Below are 22,895 nucleotides of genomic sequence, written 5' to 3' on the forward strand. Positions count from 1 at the left end.
TTAGTCCCAACACTGATCATTCATAACTTCATAACTTATTTTTATATTTATTTGTTTCTTTGTACTAATGTTGTTTTGTCCTGGATTATGGCTTTGTCACTCACTAATCTGTGTCCTACAGCTCTTTCCCTTGCCTCTATGTTTCAGTGTGCTGAACATTGGATGGAAAGATTGCACTGTGAGGAGTTTGTGTTTTGACAGTGGCCAGGATGTTAAAGCTAATATTTGATGTATTTAATGACCTGACCAGTAAAACTTGTTTTAATGTTTACAGTTGGCCACATCCTGTTTTGCATCTCTGAAGAGATAAAAGTCAAGGACTTCTGAACAGAGAAGCAGAGCACAAAAGTGCAAAGATGAAGTCATTTGCAGTCCTCATTCTGGCAATCGGCAGCTGTCTTTGTGATTCTCAGATTAAAAGCGATTGTGACAAAATTTGTGATGTCTGCTCTTTCACTCGTATAACTCAAGACCTGGGAGCTGTGGGAGAGAAAGTCACAAACATTGCGGATAAAATAACGCTTCTAGAAATCAAGCTTCAAAAAACTGAAAAAGAAGTCATGGATCTGCAGAAACGTATTGGAGGTAACATGAGTCAACCTGGTTTGATTAATTGTAAGATTGAAATGTAATTTTGTTCTGGAAATTCTTATTAAATTTGTTGCTTTCAGGCATTCCTCAGGTAGCCTTTTCTGTAGCCCTCCTTGATTCTGGCTTTGGAAACACTGGCCCTTTTGACAGTCCTACTCCACTGCGGTACAAGAACATTTTCTCCAACACAGGCAGTGGCTACAATCCTTCAACAGGTAGTATCTCTGTAACAGAGAAAGTACGGTAATGCATGGAGAAAGAGAAAGTCATGAAAACCTGTGAAATCTAACCAGCTTTAATTTTTTGACAGGGATTTTCACAGCCATGACCAAAGGAATGTACTTCTTTCGATTCTCAATGTTTAACAACCTCAACTCTGTTCCCAACTCCGTTGTAAGCCTCATGAAGAATGGTAAAAGACTGACATCCGTCTGGGATACCAGTGGAAGTGATGCCAATGACATGGGTAGCAATGCTGTGGTCATCCCTCTCGAAGTGGGAGACAATGTGTATGTGGAGCTCCAGGCAAACAGGATTGTCTATGACGACAGCATGAACTACAATACTTTCAGTGGTTTTCTTCTGTTTACACTGTAATGTAAACAACATGGTTATATGCTTGCATGACTTCTTATGAGGTAAGATAAATATATGCATTTTCTCGGCTTTTTCCCAAAGGATGTTTTATTATTATTATTATTATTATTATTATTATTACGACTCCTTATTTTGTTTATTGAGTAGTGGAGAATTCAGAAACTGGTTGATCTCACAGTGGCCCATCAACATACAATCTATGGAGGTTACACACAAAAATAAAACCTGGGAGAATAAAAAAAGAAAAAAGTACTTCAGTACGTTACCAACAGCTCTAAAAACTGCCAGTATCTAAACCTTAAACTATACCTTTTTAAAGGTATAGTTATTGGTTATTGGTTAAAAAATAAGAAAAAAATTAAAATGGCAGAAGGATATCAAAGTACACAGGCTGATGAGCGATACAGTATACAGGCAGTGATTTTAATCAATTTGGTGAGATTTATATTGTTAGTTTGTCTTTTTTCTTTTTTAAAAGAAACTCCCCCTTTATTCAGATGTTGGGCATTCGGGAAAACATTCTGAAAGACAAATCACATGAGATGCTGAACACTCCTTATCTAAATGTATGATCAGCTTCAAAGTTAACACGAGACTGCTGAAGGCACCACTTCCTTATTGCTCTGTAGAGGAAAAGCTGATAGATGAATATCAAATGGAAAGTAACACAGGCAAACAGCTCTAAAATATATAACTTGTATTACGTGTAATAAGTGGTGAAAAAAAGTACAAATGTAAACCTTGTTTAGGACACAAATGATCTGGGTGGCTTTGTTAGTTGTGCTACACTGCAAACCTTTCAATCAGTTCAAATTTTCTCTCAAAAGTCCTGACATTATTTTCCTAAAGGTCTTGGGGATTATTAGGATGAATATGACAAATATGGAATGAGACTTTTTGATGAGCAGTATTTTTCTCCTTGGAATTCTCCGATTGGTGCCATTTGTGCAGTCTCTTTCTTATCGTTTATTACTACTGACCCTAACTAAATCAAATGAAGCCTGCAGTTATTTAGATGTTGCTCTGGGATCTTTTATGAGCTCCTGGATAAGTCATCAGAGACATCAAAGTCCTCATCCATACCTGTAGGCTGTAAACTATTCAAACAAAATATCAGAATGCTTCTCTTTTTTTCTGATAAAATTAATATTGCCACTTCTTTGACTAGGTTTAATGGCTTTAATGCCTATAAAAAAAAAAGGTGAATTATTTAATTAAAATGTCTTGCAACAGGACTGGTTAAATCATTTCTCTTAATCAAACTTCTGTGTTCATTAATTCATTCTTTTAGAGGATGTTTCTCTTATGTTTCTTTTGCATGGGCACTGTGTCATCTAGATTACATTTTTAGTTTTGCAAGTCATAAAACCCTTTATGTCAATGAGCTTGCCACTAATAGGGTGTTTAAATCATTTAAAATTTTTTGTGTATTGACAGTTTATGCAAGACCCACATTTAAAATTATTTGTAGGTTATGATTTATCAAGGTTATTTCTGGAGTTTTAGGGTCCTGGAAAGCTTTGTCAAGCATATCTCTAATGTTTTTACCTCTCTAATCATTGGTGGTTCTTTAAAAATCCCTGGTAAGTTTGGATCACTTTGAAGGATATGCCAATGTTTTAAAATTATTTCTTTAATGTTCCTGGTGTTTGGTGTAAAGGTTGTGGAAAAGACAAGATTTAATTTAAGGTTTGGTTCTACCAGTCTGAGAAATAACCTCAACATCTGGTTTGGGATTTATGAGGAAGATTGTGTGCGAGAATATTTTGTTTTTGGTATTTCATTTTCTTTTAGATTGTACCTATTTATTAGAGAAGATTGAAATGGATGAATTGAGAACTAGACACAGTTTTGGTGATTTGCATTGTAAAATGTCTGAATGGTTATTATGAAATAAACGAATTTTGTCTGAATGGTTTTGTCTACTATCTGTCTAGCTTAAGTGTTTATATTTTAATGGTTACATTACATTTTATGTGGAGTGAATAAATAAAAGTATATTTACAAGTGGCCCCTAGAGACAAAGCACATACAAACTTCAAAACACGTAAAAACTCCAAAGCACGTACAGACACCAAAGCACGTACAAACCCCGAAGCACGTACAAACTCCAAAACACGTAAAAACTCAGAAACACGTAAAAACTCAGAAACACGTACAAAACACAACAGAAGTGAGTGAGATGACCTGATGTGCAAAAATCATTGTTACTGTTAAAATAGGTCAGCTGTTCAAGAGTCTGATAGCAGTGGGGAAGAAGGAGTTGTTGAGTCGAGATGTTCTGGATTTCACACTTCTAAACCTTCGTCCTGAGGGTAGAAGTGTGAACAGTCCATGTTGGGTGTGTGTGGGGTCTTTGAGGATGGAGGCAGCTCTCCTCTGGACTCGTCACTGGAAGATGCACAATATAATGTGAATGGAACCCGAGTCAAGCAAAAACTGTTATAGCGGCCATGTAGGTGAAACTCCTCCTGATCAGGACAAGGAATCTGATGCGAGTGCAGAAAATATATTGTCATATTATTATCAGTAGTAATAGTAAACTACAATCATACAAGAACTTTTGGTACATGTCCCAAGTCCTTAGAAAGAGAAACAGAAAGCAATAATAATAATTAATAATAATAATAATAGAAAAAATAACATAACTTTGACACATAATGTTATGGTCACACACAATGGTCCAGTGAGGTTTAAGATAAATTAGTAACACTGTTTTTTCATTGCAAGAATTACAGATAAAACTATGGAAGCTATGAAAAAGGTGAATGCATGACTGAAAACACTGTGAGAAATGAAAATCTGAATAATACAACGTTATTCTAACCTTTCCTCCAAGCTGTTTTTGTAAAGGTCCTTGTTCAGGCACCTGGTCCGGCTTTTTCTGCAAAAGTAAAACTGTGACCATGCAGCGCTTTATTTCACATTTTTTATGAATGACACTAAACTTTGTTCTACAAACTAAGTTCTGATGGGATGCTATTTAAATTGTAAATAAAAACAGGATGCAAAAATTTCCACATCTCATAAACTCAGATTTTATTGACAGTAGAAAATTAAAAATGCAGCAAGTGTTTAAATGAATATTTTACTTTTTTTAAATTTAAAAAACAGTTTTAAAAAACTCATTTTGAATTTGATGGTAGCAACGTATTTTAGAACAACTGGGATAGGGCCACAAGATGTGGCATATCTTCACTGTTGTTTATACTGCAGTATACTATATATGGTACTAACAGGGTCTTGTGACTCAATGAATGTCATATGGCCAGATGGGTCAGTGGTTTGTGTTAATGAGTTTAGGTCTCACTTTAAATTACAAGACATTTTAAAACAATTCCAAGCAATCCGTACTTCAATAACATGATCTGAATAAAAGCTGACTAGATAACATGAATACCCTGATGGGATGTAATGAAGTCTTGGAGGACTGTAGCATTAATCATGAAATTATAACCATTTGATTTTATACACATTTAAAAGCTAACCTAATCGGAGTTGTCCATTCTGTGATATTCCCTCACAAAACCTTAGTGGACAAAGCTCCAGGTAAACCATTGATTTAAGAATACTTTCTTGAAATGGCAATAACTTTGTTTGACGTCATAGTGCAGCCAAACAAAAAACAAAATAAACAAAAAAAACATTCAGTCAAATTCAAACAAGTGGTAAAGGCACCTACTATTTCTAATTTCCTGCTCCATATTTCTATACTTTGGCTCCACTCCACTAAGTCTGATTTACAGTTTCAGAGAATCTGTATTTTATCTAATACTGGGCGTTGCATTTCATCCTGACCCTGAAACAACATGTTTGTCCCTCTTCCAATAATGCAAACTTTCTTCTCATTGCCTGCTTTTTCTAAAAACAGGGATGTGAATGATTGAAACTGCCATGCTCGAAGCCAGAGATGTGCCCTTGAGCTGAAGAGGCTACAGTAGCAGTGTTGTCCTCCCTCTGATTGTGTTCCCTTGCAGTTCCTGCTTTGAAACAGAAAAATGTCCAAGTCTCGGTGTAACTGTATATCTGGATGTCTCGTCAGCTTAGAAGTGACCATAGATTGAATTCTGCAACTCTGTATATTGACTCCTCCATGTGGTATTTTTCAAATGAGCAGTGGTACCCTGTGGTTAAGAGAGACCCACATACAAAGACAAAAAAATACAAATAAATATTAGAGGAGATTCTAAGATAGGAATTAAGGCAGAGATGTAAGAATGCTAAAGATAATAAAGATCTTATGACCTCTTCTGACTGAGGAGGAAATTGATCCTCGACTGGATCCTGATTCAGTGTCCTCATCATAAATTTTCTGTTGAGAAAAAGCAGTGACCATATTATTGCTGTCCAGCAGGTGCTTCAGTACTTTATTCTATGACAGCTGGTTAGTAAAGGCACTGTACTTATTACAGTGTATAAGAAACACAAGACACCAGTCTCTTTGAAAAGTTGCTAATAGTGATAAGGATGATTATTTATAATTGTATTTTGATATTTAAGTAGAGGAATGAATTATAGATGTAATGTATGAAACCATGGTTTTAATTACACGCACCAACATGAAAATGTGAAAAAAAAAATATGCGTGTCTATAAAGACAGTGTATTTAAATAGTTGCAAATACAGTATGATTACTGTTTGTCAGTTTTTCTAGTCTGTTTTGTATTTTGCTTACTGCAGTAATAGGGTTTAATTTTGCGATATTCTGAAAGGTCTTGATGCATGCTCAATTATCTAGGTAAGGAAATCCCAGAAAGTTGATCCTGTTCTTCTGGATCTAGTGTTTTCATTGGGTCAAACATTTCATCACTCATCCAAATGACTTCTTCAGTCTGAACTGATTGCAGGTTTCCCCTTATAAACAGTATATTTGCACGATGACCAATACTAGCATCACTGTTTAACACTGGTCTGTCAAAAAATAAACAAAATAACTGACGTCTCTCAGTCTGGAACAGTTACAAAGCCATTTCAAAGGCTTTGGACTTCAGTGAACCACTGTGAGAGCCATTACATGCAAATGGAGAAAACTTGGAACAGTGGTGAAGTTTCCCAGGAATGACAAACTTACCAAAATTACTCCAAGAGAGTTTTTTTGTTGCATTTTTTTGTTTTGTTTTTTGGTATTTTAAAATATGATGGCCAAAAGTAGTTAGGTTTAAGTATGAAAGTGTTAAGCCTTAAAATACCACATTGGTGTACTTTTGTGGTTGTAGAGTGAAAACAAGCAGGTTACCACAAAATAAAAATGGCTTCAGAGTCAGTGTATTAAAACTGCATCTAACTATTTTTATGCTAGTGCCATTTCCTCTTTGCACCTTCGACCCTATAGAGAAAAAAGCCATGAACATGCTGGGTACACCTGTCAAACTTAGAACTAGTTTGCAGTACTTACAAAAATACCAACCAAACTATGCAATTACATTTTCTTTCTTTAATTGTCAAAAAAAGCATTTAGGTTTACTCAAACCTTTGATTATTTTGTAAACTAATAACTAATAAAACTAATAATTCAACTGGTTATGAAATAAAAGATTAATTTTAGTAATAAAATAACCTTCTGAGCTCAGTGAATTCTTGGTCTGGTGTGAGCATTCGGCCTGTGAAAACTAATGTAATGATTTTGTTATTGAACTGAATCGAAAGATATCAGTTCATTTAGACTTTATGAATCTGGATTAATCTGCAATGCAGCATATATTTTCTTTATTAGCATTACCTTGCAATTTAATATATGCAATTAAATTTAAATCTTCACTGTGATATGAGCCACAGAAATCAATGCCAATTTCCCTCTTTTTTTTTCTTATTTGATGCACCCTTTCGATATTTGAACACCTGGACATAAACAAAATAAAGCTAAATGGTATGGTAAACATAAGAATAATCATCCAAGGAGACACAATAGAAAATGGCATGTCAGTTTTATGATCAAATCAGTCTCCCCAGCTGACAATAAATGTACAGCAGCACAAAGAAGAGCTACATTCTTTTAACCGTTATGAAGTTTAAAAGGTTTTACTCACCTGCAGAGGAAAACAGCCAACATGATGCCGCATAGAAGAAATCCAATTGCAGTTGACAGTATGGATAGAAAATACTTTGAAATGGATTCTGTAAAGCAGCATAGATGTAATTTTCATTGGTTATTGAAGCTTTACTAAAAGTGATTGGGAGATGTTTTTGTTCTACCCACCTTTGGGCTTCTCAGACACAGTTAAATTCCACGTAATGCCCTGTAGGCCATCTGCGCCAGTTATGCTACATGTATAAAGTCCTTTATCCTCAGATTGAGCACTAAAAATAATTATCTCTGTAGGTAACTCGTGATTTATTTTCAGTTTATAAAATGAGAAATTTGAAAAGGTGCGATTCAGCACAATGGAATATTGGAAAACAGATCTGTTGTTGGTCCATGAGATTTGCGTTGCATTTGGCTCAGATATGTTGCAAGTCATTGTCACAGAATCTCCTGTGAACACCATCATATTTCTGTGTCCTTTTTCAACAAACTCTATTGTTTAAAGGAAAAAAAATTAGAAATATATTTGTATTTGATCTGGATAAAAAGACATAAATATACTCTGTACCTGCAAAGACATGCCACACCACTAATAGCTGAGTGAAGAGCAGTGCTGCCTGGTTTAATTTCAACATCATGATCATCAGACTGAGACAGAAGCAGACTTGAACTTCACTTTGAGCTTTATTTGTATCTGAGGAGGAGCCACCAAAAAGGAAGTGGTCTGCTGCTGTTTTGCTGACTCAAAAGTCGTGAGTGTGTGTGTTTCATCTTTTGCAGATTAAAACAAGATGTTTTGTGGGAATAATGCATTCATTAGGTTAACAAGAAATTGTCACAATTTAAGTGATTCCCCCACTTGAAATTTAGTCACTCATGTTATAAACGGAAATATCAGATGCACACGATTAAAGGAGAAATTTTCTAGTGCAGTAAAACCACATCTGCATGGTTTATAACACTTTACCCACAAGAGAATTCATAGCTGTACAACATGTTGCATACTTGATCATGTAACTCAGACCTTCCCAAAGTGTGGGGCCCAGCCCCTGGAGGGGGGGGGGACGCTGCTAGCACTGGGCACCCACACAAACGCAAAGCAGGAGATGAAGCATCGCTGAATATGTTTCCAAACCAACTTCATTCTAAGCCAAAGACTAGAAAATATGGTGAAGCATATCTTCCCTTTGGTTTCACCTGCACAAGTGCCGAGGTAGGTCTCCCCTGCAGAATTGGTTTTCCCTTCGTCGGGAGCAGCGCTGGGCTGTTTCAAATCACGGACAAACAGTATCCCACATTCTTGATTTTTAGTTCACAAACACTTGTTGTAATGACTAACTACTCCTGACATTTTGGAGATGTTAGCTCTTTATACAGTAAAGTTACAGTGGGATACAAATAACATCAGGCTGATCCTGCCACGATTTGTCCCTCGGTTCATGGTTCCCTTGAGAGGCATTTTTTGAAAAATGTATTGATAGCAATGTTGAATATTATTACACAGGGAAAAAAAACAACTACACGTAAAATAATCACACCGTGACGCCTCTGCCTTTGTAAATGGAGGGACAGTAACTGCGTGTGTGTATGTAAGCGTGTAAAACCTGAAGATTGACTATCTGCCATTCTGCAATTCATCTCATGTAAACAATAACGTGGCGCACAGCGTGACGTGAAAAAAGGCACATACCTTTAACGTTGCGTGACGAACTCTGTATTCCTTGTCCACACGTAAATGCAAAAATCGCAGTTTTCGGTGATTTGAAACGCCGTTTACGTGTGGACGAAACAGCTGCGTTTTCAAAAATAACCATGTAGGTGCGGACCTAGCATACAAGAGTTAGTAGTTTATTTTATAATTTATTGCAGTTTACTTGTATTTGCTTAAATGTTTGAGGTGTGAAATAATGCAAACATCTGGACAAAGAGAGCAACTGTACTGGAGGAGGTAAACCCAAGATCATATAATGTGAAAACTGAAGTTTACTGTACACTCAAAAGACAATGGGATCATCGGAAGGACAGTGTGATGACAACAACACACCACTTGAACCAACAACACCTGTGATCAGCACGCTCTATCAAGCCACCTGATAGACTAAACCTTTAAGCATATATATATATATATGTATATGTTGGTGTATACATATATAGCAAGATATATATACATATATCAAAAAGGAACTTTCTGCATTACTGTGTGTTCAGTAGTTTACACTGTCACAAATGTTTGGGATGTAATTCAAGCTATGCAATGTTAGGTATGTTTCCACAGTGTTGTTCAGCAGTTAACATCTAAAGAATCTAAAAAAGGGGATGTGTTGATAGGAGTTATGTGGGTTAGTTCAGCTTCACCACTAGGGGGGTGTCTAAACCAAATTGTGATATATACTGTGTCGTAGAAGCAGCGGCGGGTTATGTTTACATGCATGGATGTGAGCCACGTTAAAATAAAGAAGCTTGCTCACTACTACTGATGTTTTATTAAAAACACGACAGGGGGGGTCGGAGGGGCGCGAATATTTTTCTTGTAAAACAAAGGGGGGCCTAGCAATAAAAGTTTGGGAACCACTGATGTAACTGAACTTGTTACACCTGGCCTATCCTAATTTGGAATAAACATGGAATGGTGAAATAAAGACTTTCTTTACAAAGTTCTGATGTTTCACTGAAAAGCGTGATAACTTGCCCTCACTTAAGTATGAACAATGACTCAACAGTTTTAAAGAGAGGTTTATTCATTTATCATTCAGAACCTCATTGATAGACTATTAAAATAAATAAAATAATAAAAACCACAGTGAAATGCAATATTTCTCATTCTGGTTTTTTTTCTTTTCTTTTTTTTAATAAACTAATGTACTCATGAATGCTTCATCCTGGATTATGTTTGCTTTTTGATCCTCATTGTACTGGACTTTGGACGAAATATTTGCACTTTGAGGAGTTGCATGCAGTACTTTTTTATTTCCGTATCAGGGATCAATTACATGGGCAGGTTTTAATGTTTACAGTTGGTGAGTCCTGTTTTGTATCTCTGAGTGCAAAGAGGAAGTCATTTGTGGTCCTCATTCTCACAATAGACTGTTGCCTTGGCGATTATCAAAGTAAAATTGATTGCGACAAAATCTCATTGCTAAGGATCAGCCTCAGTGCTGTGATGTTTCCTCTCTCTGGGAGCGACAAATCTGGGAGCAGTGGGTGAGAAAGTCACAAACATTATGGTTAAAATAAGACTCGGAGAGACCAAGCTGAAAATATATCTTTTATATCAGTGGCATAGCTCAGAAAGGGACTTCTCTGATACACTCATGATCAAGCTTAATTAATTATATATTGTGAATCAATGGAAAATAAGCTAATTATAGACACAAACATATACACTATGCTTAAGATGCCATACTAATCACCACCAAAATATCTGAATGAATGAATGAATAAAGTGGTCATTTGTATAATATTGATAAAGAAGATTGTAGGACTGTATTATCCATTCATCCATCCATTCCACTTATTCTTATGAGAGTTGGGTGTATACTAAATAAGAATGTAGTACCAGGGATGGGACAAAAAATCAGCCCGGGCATTTTGACTAGTGAACGGCCCACCATGGTATTATGGGAAAAGCCATAACGCCTTTATAATAAACTTAAACCTACACCATCCTCCCTATTCTGGTATTCTAAACAGTACTTAGCAAAAATATAAAACAACCTAATTTATAATTACATATACCTAACTAATAGGGTTGCCAAAGGGAAAGACAGTTCTTTTCAAGGAAACAAAAGGGGATTTATTTACAATGGGGATCACCTTAGTGCAAAATATATGTACAGTGAGTTGGGAGGGGGTCCAGGGCTCCAGGGAGAGAAGGGGGGGGGGGGGGGGGATCCACACACACGCTTCCTTTTCCACTCAGTCACCGCCACCGCTCCTCCGCACACACGCACTCCTCTTCAGCCGCACTCGCTCCAACACTCCACACACTGCCCCACTTGGACAGGTCCGGTGATTCGGTCCAGAATTCAGGTAGTTCAACGTTCCAGCGGTGAGCTGCTCTGTGCCACTGCCTTAAATAGCAGCTGGGGAAATCAGCCAGATCAGCCGCAGGTGGACACCATCACACGGGTGCGTGGGCCAAGAGCGAGAGCCCGTATCGAGCTCCACCCAGGCAGAGAGGAGGAGGAGAGACAGAGAAAACCAAAACGAACAACAACAAAACCTGTAGCCAGCGTTGGCCAGCCAGAGAGACACGGGGACCGTGACACTTATTGGCAGGATTTAATCAGGAGCCACTAATGATGCAGTTCTCTTTGAATACATGTCAATGAAGCTAAACAGCTAAAATAATGACGTGCTTCTTATGCTTCTGCTTCTGAGATTTAAGAACACATATATATATATTTTTTCTCACTACAGCTATGGGACCCAGTTCACTGTTGATGATCTCATGAGCACATCCTATGGGACCTGAAGTTTCTCTATGTGAGTTTCTAATACACTTTTTATTATGTTTCTAATTTCTAGCTATCAGTTGGAAATTACTTACAGTCATGGAGATTATTGTGTAGAATACCATCAGTATTATGTTTATGTTTTAGGAGATAAATCAGCTTTAGTGTAAGAAAAACTAAATACTTTTTTAAAGCTCATTTACATTGTTTAGTGTTTTTTGGTGTTTGTTTTAAACAACAACAACAAAAAGATTTATTCCAAGCAGTTCCTGTTAACATCACATTAAAAAGTGTGCTTTTTTGTTTCGAATCAGATAAACATCTGACAAAATAGCTGGTTTAGTTAAACTGTTTGGTATTAAACGCTAGTAAAGTAATCCAATGAATGTGTCTGAATTTGCAATTTTGAAAAAAGTTAGATCACCCCTCTTACTTTTCAAATTGACGTCCAGCTTTTGTTCAAAATATTTTTAAAGTGCATGAAGATTCCTAAAGTGACTGATAATAAAACATATTTTAAAATGTCTGTTTTGCCTTTTCTTGTATTAGAAAATGTAACTGCAACTTGCCTTCATCTAAGAAAGCATTGAAAATCATTCCCTCAAAAGAATGAAGCACCCTCAAGTAAATAACTTTGTTAATTAATAATTGATTTGTTAATTTTTTTGACTTCATGTTTAAGGAAATAATAACCTGTTAGATTAAATACATAAATGAAAGTTATTTTTTGTGATCTTTCATTATGCAATCAAAGCAATATCATCAACATCATATGACCACCTTAACCTGAATGTAGGACATAAACCACGCAAAATTTGTGGGAAAGTGTCTGAATCCTAAAAAAAAGAATACATAAATAAACACATTATAAACAGTAGTTTTGATAATATTTGATGAATGAATGGATTTTGTCCTTTAATAATATTATTATAATCACAGATTTATCTCATTTTAAGATTACTGTTGAAATACCGTTTTGTTTTGTTTTTTTAATTATATCTTATTTGGAATGGACAAGAAAAATCCATCAACCTAGCAATATATGAATAACATGAAAACAGAGTCCCTCCAGGTTTTTAGAGTTAAGTCCAGGACAGCAAATGATATGATATTCAATGACTCATATAACATAAGGATAGAACACATTATATGGAGAAAAGTCTGCAAACTTTGTGTCATCATATTGAAATTATAACATAGTTTAACTTAAAAGTATTCAGAAGTAATTTCAGCTTGGTGGAATGATGTTGTTATGTCCGCTCAGTCATAGAAACAGGTTTCAGCGCAGAGTTGCATTCATGACTGCGACATCAGAATATCTCTCCTTTTATCTTGGGGTGACTGTGTGAGCATGTACTCGTCTCCTTGAAACAAATTGTCAGTTTCAAAAGAAACAACAAAAACTGAAAATCAAGTAGGAAAACCCTACATTTATAAAATTCACACAGTACTCTAGAGGGCATTTTTTGGTAGTGTTCTAATGTCCTATTTTCTGGAAGGGAGCATGAGGTTGCTTCCGTTTCCTCAGTCCTGTCACATTAACCCCCCAAAAAATGCAGCCCAAACAGCTGATAAGTTTACACACTGTTGGGGTTCTTTTTATCCAAGGCAAGAGAGGGTCTCAGTCCCAATCCAAATTTTCACTCATTTACTGCCTCAAGCAGTTAAAAAAAAAATTATGTATAAAAAAAACACAGTCTGCAGGAGTTTGCTGTAGCCAATTTCCGGAAGACACGTAGCCCTAATTTGGCAGTAAAAAAATATATAAACAAGAATGTGCTTCTCTCTGATTGGTCAAAAAACCATTGGGGAGGGCCATAGTTTAGACTTAAGCCCCCTGTATTGGCGCACAGGTTGATCCTAACCTCTTGGCGCTCTTCTTCTACTCCATTGGGTGCAGCTTCACTGTCTGACTATCTCTTCTTACGCACACACACACACACACACTGGCTTGCCTCTCCTTTACATGTTATCTAGTTTCGTACAGCAGAGGCATATGCCTGAGGCAGCTGTTGAGAGCTATCGAGCTATTGTTTGTTTGACCTCATCCTGGTTCACTCCCACATTCCTGCAGACAGGAAGTTTTAGGTAGTGAACTGTTGGTGCACATTTGCATTAGCAGAAGTAGACAATGAAAGTAGGAAATACCCGCAAACTGGCATTTCTCGTTATACAACGTCAACAAATGCAAATGAATAATGCTTTGTGAACAGACCAGTTTCTGTCTTCAGAACAGTGTGTATGTCTATTAACTCTCAACAACGTTCCTGCATATGAGTTGTTTAGAAGTCATCAATACATTTTAGCTACAGATAATAATGTGGATTATACAGTGATACATTCACATTATGCCATAACATTGTGATACCTAGACTGTCTCTTAAATGGCTGTTTACAAACTGACATGGAGCAGTGTAATACTTAATGTTGCTCTTAACTTCTTAATATAATACTTAGATAAAGGATCTTGTTCCTCGAACCAGTAATCATACAGGTGTGTATTGGTGTTACGCAAGAGCCTTCCAAGCTGGTCAAAAGTTAAATAATAGACAATTAATGTGAGCACCCTACAGCAACTTTCAGTCAAAAAAGTTGATATTTATATGTATCACAAAATTGGAAATATATATATTTTTGTACACACGTGTAATTTAGTTACACTCAAGATCAGAAAAGGCAAACAGGTATTCACGAAGCCTTAGGACGGTTAGGAGTCTTTCGCAGGCAAAACAAAGGTGTGGAGAAAAAAAAGGTGTGGCTGCCTCACAGGTAAGAGACGTCACACAATGCCATGGTTACTCGCTCAGCCTTAGAACAGTCATAGGATGGGCTGTTAATCCCTGGAAAGCTTTAACAGTGCTTGGTGTCTGCTCTAGTCTGTCCCTGTGAAACAAAATGCCAGCGTTGACATGAATTTTTCAGCAAAACAACATCTCCTCAGTTTTTTCTTTGTATAACTGGACAAGGGGAAAAGCTTACATTTTTAGAAAACTGAATGTTAACATCCAATGAAGGTATGTAACCTTTTTAAATGCATTTTTGTCTCTCATGTCTCTCAAATAAGGGAGTAGGAAAGCAAACGGTCACTAGTTGAGAGATATTTCTATAGAAAATTTGAATAAATATGAAGCTAAAACATTACTTTAAGGTTTTATCCATTTAATGATTCTGAGGGATCCTGAGGGATCATTAAACTGATAAAATAGCCCGTGTGAGGTAATGGCACTCTAATAACTTGCATTTAATAATTGGATGAATTGATTTGTTTGAAAGCAAAACCACTGACAGAAAGATATCTCAATACCTTATCTCTCCTCTTAGCCAAGAAATGGTGGAAGGTGCGAAACCAGCAGAGGATGGGAGGTGGTGCAAGTTTTCCCGGAACAAGTATTTCGTCTTTATTCTGGTATTTGCAGGTCTGTTCCTGATTTACAACAGAAATACAATAATGCCAGATGGAAACCCAAAAAAGTGGATGCAAAATCCATCAGCAAATTTGTTGAATTTCTTCAGTGGTCAGAGACTAAACATATCTTCACTAAACACTACAACTAATGACAACTCCACTTCTCAAAATACAACTGTACCACCAACACCTGTTCCTTACGTGTCTCCTGGACCATATTTAGTTGAATACCCCCATGACTACCAGTACATCATAAATGAGCCACAGAAATGTGAACAGGAGAACCCATTTGTGGTTCTGATCGTTCCTGTGGCCCCAAACAATAGACAACACCGTGACATCATCCGCAAAACCTGGGGGAGTGAAAGTCTTGTCCAGGACAAAGTGGTGAGGCTGTTCTTTTTACTGGGGCTGCACACTGGGGAGGAGGTGGAGCAGGTCCAACAGCAAGTACTTCAGGAGAGCAAAGAGTATCACGACCTGATCCAGAGCAACTTTGTGGACTGCTACAAGAATCTCACCATTAAGACCATGGTGATGCTGGAGTGGCTAACTGCACACTGCTCCAGCCCCTCTTATGCTATGAAGATTGATTCAGACATGTTTCTGAATGTACATAATCTGGTCAGTATGCTCTTGAATGCTCAAAAAGCAAACTATATGACTGGGCTTGTGGCAAGTGGCGGTACAGTACTGCGAGATCCAAGCTCTAAGTGGTACCTACCTCATGACATTTATGCTCCGCCACAGTACCCCCGCTATGCTCTGGGCCTGGGCTACATTTTGTCTTTAGACCTCCCAAAAAAGCTCGTTGAGGCATCCAGACATGTTAAAGCAGTTTACATTGAGGATGTGTATTTAGGGTTGTTAATGCAGCACCTGGGCATTCCTCCCACTGACTCCCCAAACTGGGGTTACTTCCATGTATTTCCTTTGCCATATAATCGATGTGCCTTCTCCAGGATAGTAGCCACCACAACTGATCCAAACACTAACCGTGAGCAGATTTGGAATGACTTTAAAAACCCAGGCCCATACTGCTAACCATAAACTGAAAAAATAAAATAAAAATGCAACATGAAACAACAGGGCAGACTTTCCATGACTCTTTAAAAAAATATGTATTTTTATATTCACATATAGGCTATTATGATACTCATGTAAAATCCCCTAATCTCAAATTTTATTGAAACTGAACTAGTATTGTTCCACTGTATATTTAAACTACACAGTTTATGTAGTTTATTATTTAAAGAGTGACATTTTACATATCTGAGTCTTTGTTAATCAAGTTTAAAAACTGTCAAAGTGAAAACGTGCAGTCACACCCGTTCTTAACACTACAAAACATGCAGTCACACCCGTTCTTAACACTACAAAACATGATCCCTGACTGTGTTCTCAAGTTACAGTCCTCTCTGTGTTCACAGTTTCTGGGAAATGCAAGGTACACAGAAACAGATATCCTTAAGCATATTGACCTTACAGTGTATTAAATGGATATTTTGCAAAGGGTCAGTGTATGATAGAATTTATTTCTCACTGCGATTAAGAAGTTGAGAATTTTCCAAGGTGCATGAATAACATTATAAACAACCTCTATCTTTGACGTCTGTTGCATATGTCCTATCAAACGGTACCCATGCATCAATTATGGGAATATACATAACATAGGGAGTGAAATATATTTATCCCTGTGGCCCTAATTTTTAATTACTTTTTAAACTTTAGTGTAGAAAATTATTTCAAACATGAGATTTCTGTTGATGTGTGTAGAAAATAGTTTAAGGCTTGAAGGACGTTCTTCTTGCTTTACTCCTTCTGTTCATGTTCTAGGCCTCATCTTTACTTACCATACTGTATATATAGAGGAAGTGATGTCTTCCAAAAATCCCCCTTTTTTAACTCCTGTCTGAATGTTTCTTGCATTAAAAGACAGGCTAATATCAACCAGGTCACCACTGACATATCTAGAGTTTTTGTTTTAAAGATTTTGTTTTATGTTTAATAAATAAACTGTCAGAAACTCCACTTACATTTTTATGAACTTTTGGATATTTAGTGATACGAATATGATAAAACATTAAAAAACGACTGCTGCCTACACTTACCTTGGATGTTTTGAAATGTTTTTTGCACCTGGGCTAAAGACCGCTTGTGGTTCTGTACAGTAAATACAATTTTTTTTGTCAAAAGTATTTTTATTGAATTATAATATATAATTAGAATATAACTTTAACAGGTACATTATGAATACATTCCATGTGTAAATATGGTTTTATTATTATTATTATTTTTAAAGGTTACAGGGCAATATTAGTTTAAAGTAACTTCTATGAAAACAGGGTTTTTTCTGTTATTACCACTTAGACCAGGGCTGGGCAGTTCCAGGCCTCGAGGGCCGGTGTCCTGCAGGTTTTAGATCTCACCTTGGGTCAACACACCTGAATCACATCATTAGTTCATTACCAGGCCTCTGGAGAACTGCAGGACATGTTGAGGAGCTAATTTAGCCATTTAAATCAGCTGTGTTGGTTCAAGGACACATCTAAAACCTGCAGGAACACCGGCCCTCGAGGCCTGGAGTTGCCCACCCCTGAGTTAGACAAATATTTACAACTGCTGACTATTACATTAGGCTCTTCTGAATATCTGTCTACGTTATGCATTGCAATTAAGTGACCAATAACTGCTTAATGTATTTTAAAGTAAAGCTGTACATGAAGGTACTGAATAGATCTTCTTTTTTACATTTACAATTCTGACATGTGAAGTGTGTAACAGTGAAAATCTTAGAAAGGTTAAATGCAGACACTTTGTGGCTATTTTGTACGCCACAATTAAACAACGGGATGAAATGGAACGAGTTGAACCTGTATGTCGACTGATTTGTGTGTGCAATAAATAACTGATACAGCTAAGTTTTAGGAAATGTGTCTGTTATGTGTATTTTTTTTTACATGTATGTGTGTACTTTCATGGCTCTTTCATCATCCACTTACCTTTCATCTGGAACTCAGTTACTCAGAACTCAGTTTTTGTAAAATTTGCCAACAGCTGTTAAAAATATCTCTTTTCATTTTAAATAGAACAAGACTTAATTGATTAATATGGCAATGTTATCTACAGACACCCACAGTAAGTTAACCTTGTAACTTAGTGGCAGCAGGTCATACAATATTACAGTTGTGGTTACCTTGTTCTCCTTAGACATTTCCACAGATGAAATCCAGAAACAGCTGTGAGAATTGGCTCAGAAAAATACACGGAGGTGTATTTTCTCATATGTAGCACACAGCAGGATACAGTTAAGTTAATACAAGTTTTCACAACCACTGACAAGGACCTTGTACTTTTGATTATCAGCTTCCAGCAAACTAAGTTGGGGGAATGGGAATGGTATTCTGTAATGTACATGCATGTTAAATTTAACTTTTAAAATAAAAACAGAAGATTTGCTCCTTCGTAGGGTCTCCCAAGGGAAAATGGTCCTGTGTAAGCGGCCCGGCAAAGCGTTTTAGAGATGAGAGAAAGATCAAGGGAACATTTAATCATTGTAGGGGCTCACCATGGAGCCAGGCCTTTTCTCTCTGCTTCATTATGTATCAGTGGTTATTGGGGGACCACGACACTGCTTCGAACTTACAGGTCAACTATGTACAGACAGTTTTCACAGTGTTTCACACACAGATTTTTCATCCATCTCCTCTGCTCTCCTTCCTTTTTTTGCTCAACGTCACAGGTCCCACCATTCTATTAAGATCAAATTGGAAGTGATGACTTGCAGCTGTGTCAGCCAGACTCTCCTGACTCCAACCCTGAACCCTCTGCTTCACCTCTCCCCTGCAGTTGAGCCGCAAACCACACCCGGTCACCACACTCTGCTTTGTGGACTTTTCTTTCTTTCCCCTCTTTCTGTAAGGCCATTTCTTTGTTTTTGTCTTTGTCTTTGTCTGCTTGTATTTTGCCAAATGGGTCATTGTAACCCTGGGCCAATGGAAGAAAAGATTCTACTCCCTGTAGTAAAACAGTCGACTCCGTAAACTCTGTTTCACTGAACTCTGCTTTTCTCCTGAGTATATTTTTTATTGGATAAATATATAACACATTTCACCAAAACGTTAGGGAAGGCATTTTTACAATGAGCCAACACTGCTTCCATGGTGTAAAACCCGAGATAACAACATTGACTTAACTTGATTAGATAACCAGTACTTCTTGTTCTTTCATTTACAAGTTTGCATGCGTAATCAACACAGCACAGATTTCCAGACTTTTCTACTTTCATCCTTTGCCGTGCAACAGATTTGTGGACTTAGAATGATTTAGACCCCACTCCTACAAAACTGCTCAAAAAAGTCCTGCCGTTGATTGATGGTTCAATCTTAAATATGATCAAGCTATCTCTAATAATCAGCTATGTACTGCAGGCCTTCAAGCTGGCAGTAGTTAAACCATTTCTTTAAAAAAACCCATCTCTGGACTATTAAAACCCGATTCTTTGATCACCATGATAGAACAGAGAAAACCCGACTCAGAGTGGTCAAAACATTTATATTTCTTTATTCAATCATCTTCTGGAAGAGAGAGCCCTGCACAGCCCCAAAAACCAGTTGAAGAAACTCTAACATTAGAATTTAAAAATGTGTCTCATATAGGTGTTATTTTGGTCCTAAGAATATATTTATTACATGACAGAACCCAGCTGTCTTAACTAATAATAGGACAATCTCCAACCTTCCTTTCACATCCCAAATTCTTGAAAGAGTAGTTGTCAAACAGCTAACAGATCATCTGCAGGGAAATGGCTTATTTAAAGAGTTTAAGTCAGGTTTCAGAGCTCATCACAGCACAAAAACAGCTTTAGTGAAGGTTAAAAATGATCTTCTTATGGCCTCTGACAGTGGACTCATCTCTGTGCTTGTCCTGCTTGATATAGTGCAGATTAGATTAGAGATATCCTGTCTCAGAGTGACGCTGAAAAACTAGTTCATGCATTTATTACTTCCAGGCTGAACTACTGTAATTCATTATTATCAGGATGTCCTTAAAACCCCATGAAAAGCCTTCAGCTAATCCAAAATGCTGCAGCAAGAGTTACTGACAGGGACTAGAAAGAGAGAGCATATTTCTCCTGTATTGTGTTTCCCTCATTGGCTCCCGGCTGAATCCAGAATTGAATTCATAATCATGCTCCTCACATACAAGGTAATAAATAATCAGGCCCCATCTTATCTTAATAACCTTGTAGTACAACATCACCCTATTAAAGCACTTCACTCTCACACTGTGGGCTTACTTGTTGTTCCTAGAACCTTCAGTTCTCAGGCCTTCAGTTTGTGTGCCCCTCGTCAATGGAACCAGCTTCCAGTTTGGATTCAGGAGACAGACACTATCTCTACTTTTAAAATTAGGCTTAAAACCATCCTTTTTGCTAAAGCATATTAGTTAGGGCTGGATCAGGTGACTCTGAATCCCCCTTATTTATGCTGCAATAGGGCTGTATCCCAATTCAGGGTCTGCAGCCTTAACGGTCTACAAGGGCCACGTACTCAAAGACAGCTAAGGCTGGAAGTGGGAGGCTTGTGAAATGGGACAGTCCAGCCTACAAAATTCCGTCACCAGCTGGACACGCCCTTACCACTTCTCCCGATGGATGCGGAAAACATACTCGCTACAACAAGTCCCTCGTCACAGACGAGTGATTTTGTTGTGACTAATCCAAAACCACGTTCAGGTAGAGTGGAAAAAAACACATACTGATACTATGGGCAGAAATCTGTGCCATCAGAAACTGAATTTGAATAAGTTCAATTTGAATTTGAATTGCTCAGATTGAATCTGAATTGTAACTTGAATAAATGCTTTTGCTGCCCATACGATACTGCTACTGACATTTGAAGTGTGTGTATTTGAAAACGGTGCACTAGCTTAAAACTCCGATATTCACCACTGTAGACGTGAGTCTCAAATAGGAGTATGTGGACCACCACCCTTTTCAGTGAACCAGTACATTTTAGTACATTTCCCTGAAGTACAATAATGAAAAAAAAAGTGTAGACACGTAAAGTCAGATTTGTAAACTGCAACAACACCAACATCCATAATGATGCCAACATTAAAACAATTTCTGTCATTTGCCATATTTCCCTTCACCAGACATGACCCCTGTACTGCAGGATCAACCTGAGTGTCCCAGTCCTGGACAGGTTTTTCAATGATGAGGACACTAGGCCCAATTTCCGCCTGAGCATAGAGTCTCTGAACGTGCTGCTGAATCTCCTTAACCAGGATCGGAGACATATAGTTGGGGTGCCACAATTGAGGTCCTTGTTTTTGCATTCTGGCTGGCAAGTGAAGCATCCTACAGAGTCTTTTCCAGGGTGTTTGCAATACCCCATTCCACTGTCCACCGCATGGGTCACAGAGGAGGTGGTGGCTATTCGCCATCAGGTCATCCACCTCCCTCGGACCCCTGAAGATCTACACATCGTGTCTCATGGGTTTGCAGAGCTGGCAAAACACAGAGCCTTTTTGAAAGCTACTGGTGCAATTGACTCCTGCCATGTCCCCATCAAGCCTCCCAGTGGCCCTGACGGTCAGTGCTACAGGAGCAGGAAATTGGTCCCCTCCATTATCCTGCAGACGGTTTGTGACCCTCAGGGCCGCATCATTGATACATATGTGGGCTGGACGGGGTCCGTGCATGGCTCCGCAACAGCCCACTGTATTGGCAGGCCATTTACCCTCCTCCAGGGCATTTCATCCTTGCAGATGGAGGGTACCCATGTCTCCAGCATCCACTCCCCATCATCACTCCCAACAAGAGGCCAGTCCAAGGTTCTCATCATTCCAGGGCAATGATGAAGACAAGGTTCCGGGCCATCTTCCTCCAAGCACCACACCTTTGTGCCACATATAAGTCAGTAGGATACATAGCCATTGCTTCACTAATAATCATCATGATATAATGGGGACTGTATGCTCATGTATTAGGACGCTATTTACAACACAAAACATCTGTTTCAGGTCATAACAACATCTGCCTCGCTGTTGAGGATGCTGTGGCCCCCGAGGATGACGTGCAAGATGAGGGGGAGGCTGGTTTGGAGGCAGGCAGTGGTGCTCTCTGGCGGGATCGGCTATCTGCTGAGGTGTCTGCCCTGGAGGAGGTATCCCTGGACCACGATTATTGTTAGCAGGCAAGTATGCTTTTTGTAGTGCATTGTTAGAGTGCTAGAATATTATGTGTGACATCCATATTAACAGGATTGTGTGCAGCACTTTGTCCTTGCATCTTTTTGCAAACATTTCAGTGACATGGCAGCTGTCGGTTACACCACCCCTGCAAACCCAAGTGATGAGATGATGCAGTGGACAGTGGAAATGAGCACCCCTGAATAACTCCTGGCCACCAAGCTGGAAGACGCTACACTCAGTAGCTGGAAACGCAAACCACGGGTCTCACTTGTGGCACCTCATTCCTTTCTGTGGTCCTGGTCCAGCAGATTGAGCAGTACTGCCTGAGACTTCCTCCTCAGCCATATAGCAGGCCTAGTTAACAGTGCATGTGCATACTGGGACATTCAGGTTGATCCTGGACTTCAGTGATGAGTCCTAGTGAATGATTGTCATGTTGTGTTGGGTTTTTTGTGTCATTTGTGTTGCACTGATGGTATTCCCTCAGTTCACACACTGTCCTAATGCAGTATAACAAAAGATTTTTTTATTCACAGGACTTTGTACATTCTCTTCATTTTTCACATTGTTTGTTCAACAATTCAAATAAAAAGTGTGACTTGTATTAACAGAACTTAAATTATTT

At 38.0% G+C, this 22,895-nt stretch overlaps 2 protein-coding genes and 1 long non-coding RNA gene across 4 annotated transcripts; 2 read left to right on the forward strand and 1 right to left on the reverse strand.

Moving 5' to 3' along the window:
- The first annotated feature begins 287 nt into the window (after window positions 1–287).
- On the forward strand, window positions 288–3,118 carry LOC102308874 (complement C1q-like protein 2). 2 transcript variants are annotated; one of them, XM_042227899.1, is made up of 4 exons: window positions 288–585; window positions 672–806; window positions 902–1,187; window positions 1,239–3,118. In XM_042227899.1, coding segments are annotated over exons 1-4 (651 nt in total). In that variant the 5' UTR covers window positions 288–356; the 3' UTR covers window positions 1,240–3,118. The 2 variants fall into 2 exon arrangements, with proteins under 2 accessions (XP_042083833.1, XP_005944936.1); XM_005944874.3 differs by having other exon boundaries at window positions 902–3,118.
- Window positions 3,119–3,882: 764 nt separating this feature from the next.
- Window positions 3,883–8,067, reverse strand: LOC121815745. The gene is made up of 3 exons (XR_006055326.1): window positions 7,215–8,067; window positions 5,434–5,500; window positions 3,883–5,312 (listed from the first exon to the last, which is right to left on the reverse strand). It is a non-coding gene; the product is annotated as an uncharacterized LOC121815745 (long non-coding RNA).
- Window positions 8,068–12,595: 4,528 nt separating this feature from the next.
- On the forward strand, window positions 12,596–17,557 carry LOC102309173 (beta-1,3-galactosyltransferase 1). The gene is made up of 2 exons (XM_005944875.3): window positions 12,596–14,678; window positions 14,986–17,557. Exon 2 carries the CDS (start codon window positions 14,993–14,995, stop codon window positions 16,112–16,114), a length of 1,122 nt encoding a protein of 373 aa, XP_005944937.1. The 5' UTR covers window positions 12,596–14,678; window positions 14,986–14,992; the 3' UTR covers window positions 16,115–17,557.
- Window positions 17,558–22,895: the final 5,338 nt, after the last annotated feature.

The sequence above is a fragment of the Haplochromis burtoni genome, unplaced genomic scaffold, assembly GCF_018398535.1.
Source record: "Haplochromis burtoni strain Fernald_Lab_line unplaced genomic scaffold, NCSU_Asbu1 Contig_289, whole genome shotgun sequence".
Classification (NCBI taxonomy): Eukaryota; Metazoa; Chordata; class Actinopteri; order Cichliformes; family Cichlidae; genus Haplochromis; species Haplochromis burtoni.

Bases quoted from the DNA above. Each gene is read 5' to 3' on its own strand.
- LOC102308874 (XM_005944874.3), top strand. From the start codon at position 357: ATGAAGTCATTTGCAGTCCTCATTCTGGCAATCGGCAGCTGTCTTTGT. The intron at 586-671 runs GTAACATGAGTC...TGTTGCTTTCAG, and splicing joins TCTGCAGAAACGTATTGGAG to GCATTCCTCAGGTAGCCTTT. The intron at 807-901 runs GTAGTATCTCTG...ATTTTTTGACAG, and splicing joins TGGCTACAATCCTTCAACAG to GGATTTTCACAGCCATGACC.
- LOC102309173 (XM_005944875.3), top strand. From the start codon at position 14,993: ATGGTGGAAGGTGCGAAACCAGCAGAGGATGGGAGGTGGTGCAAGTTT.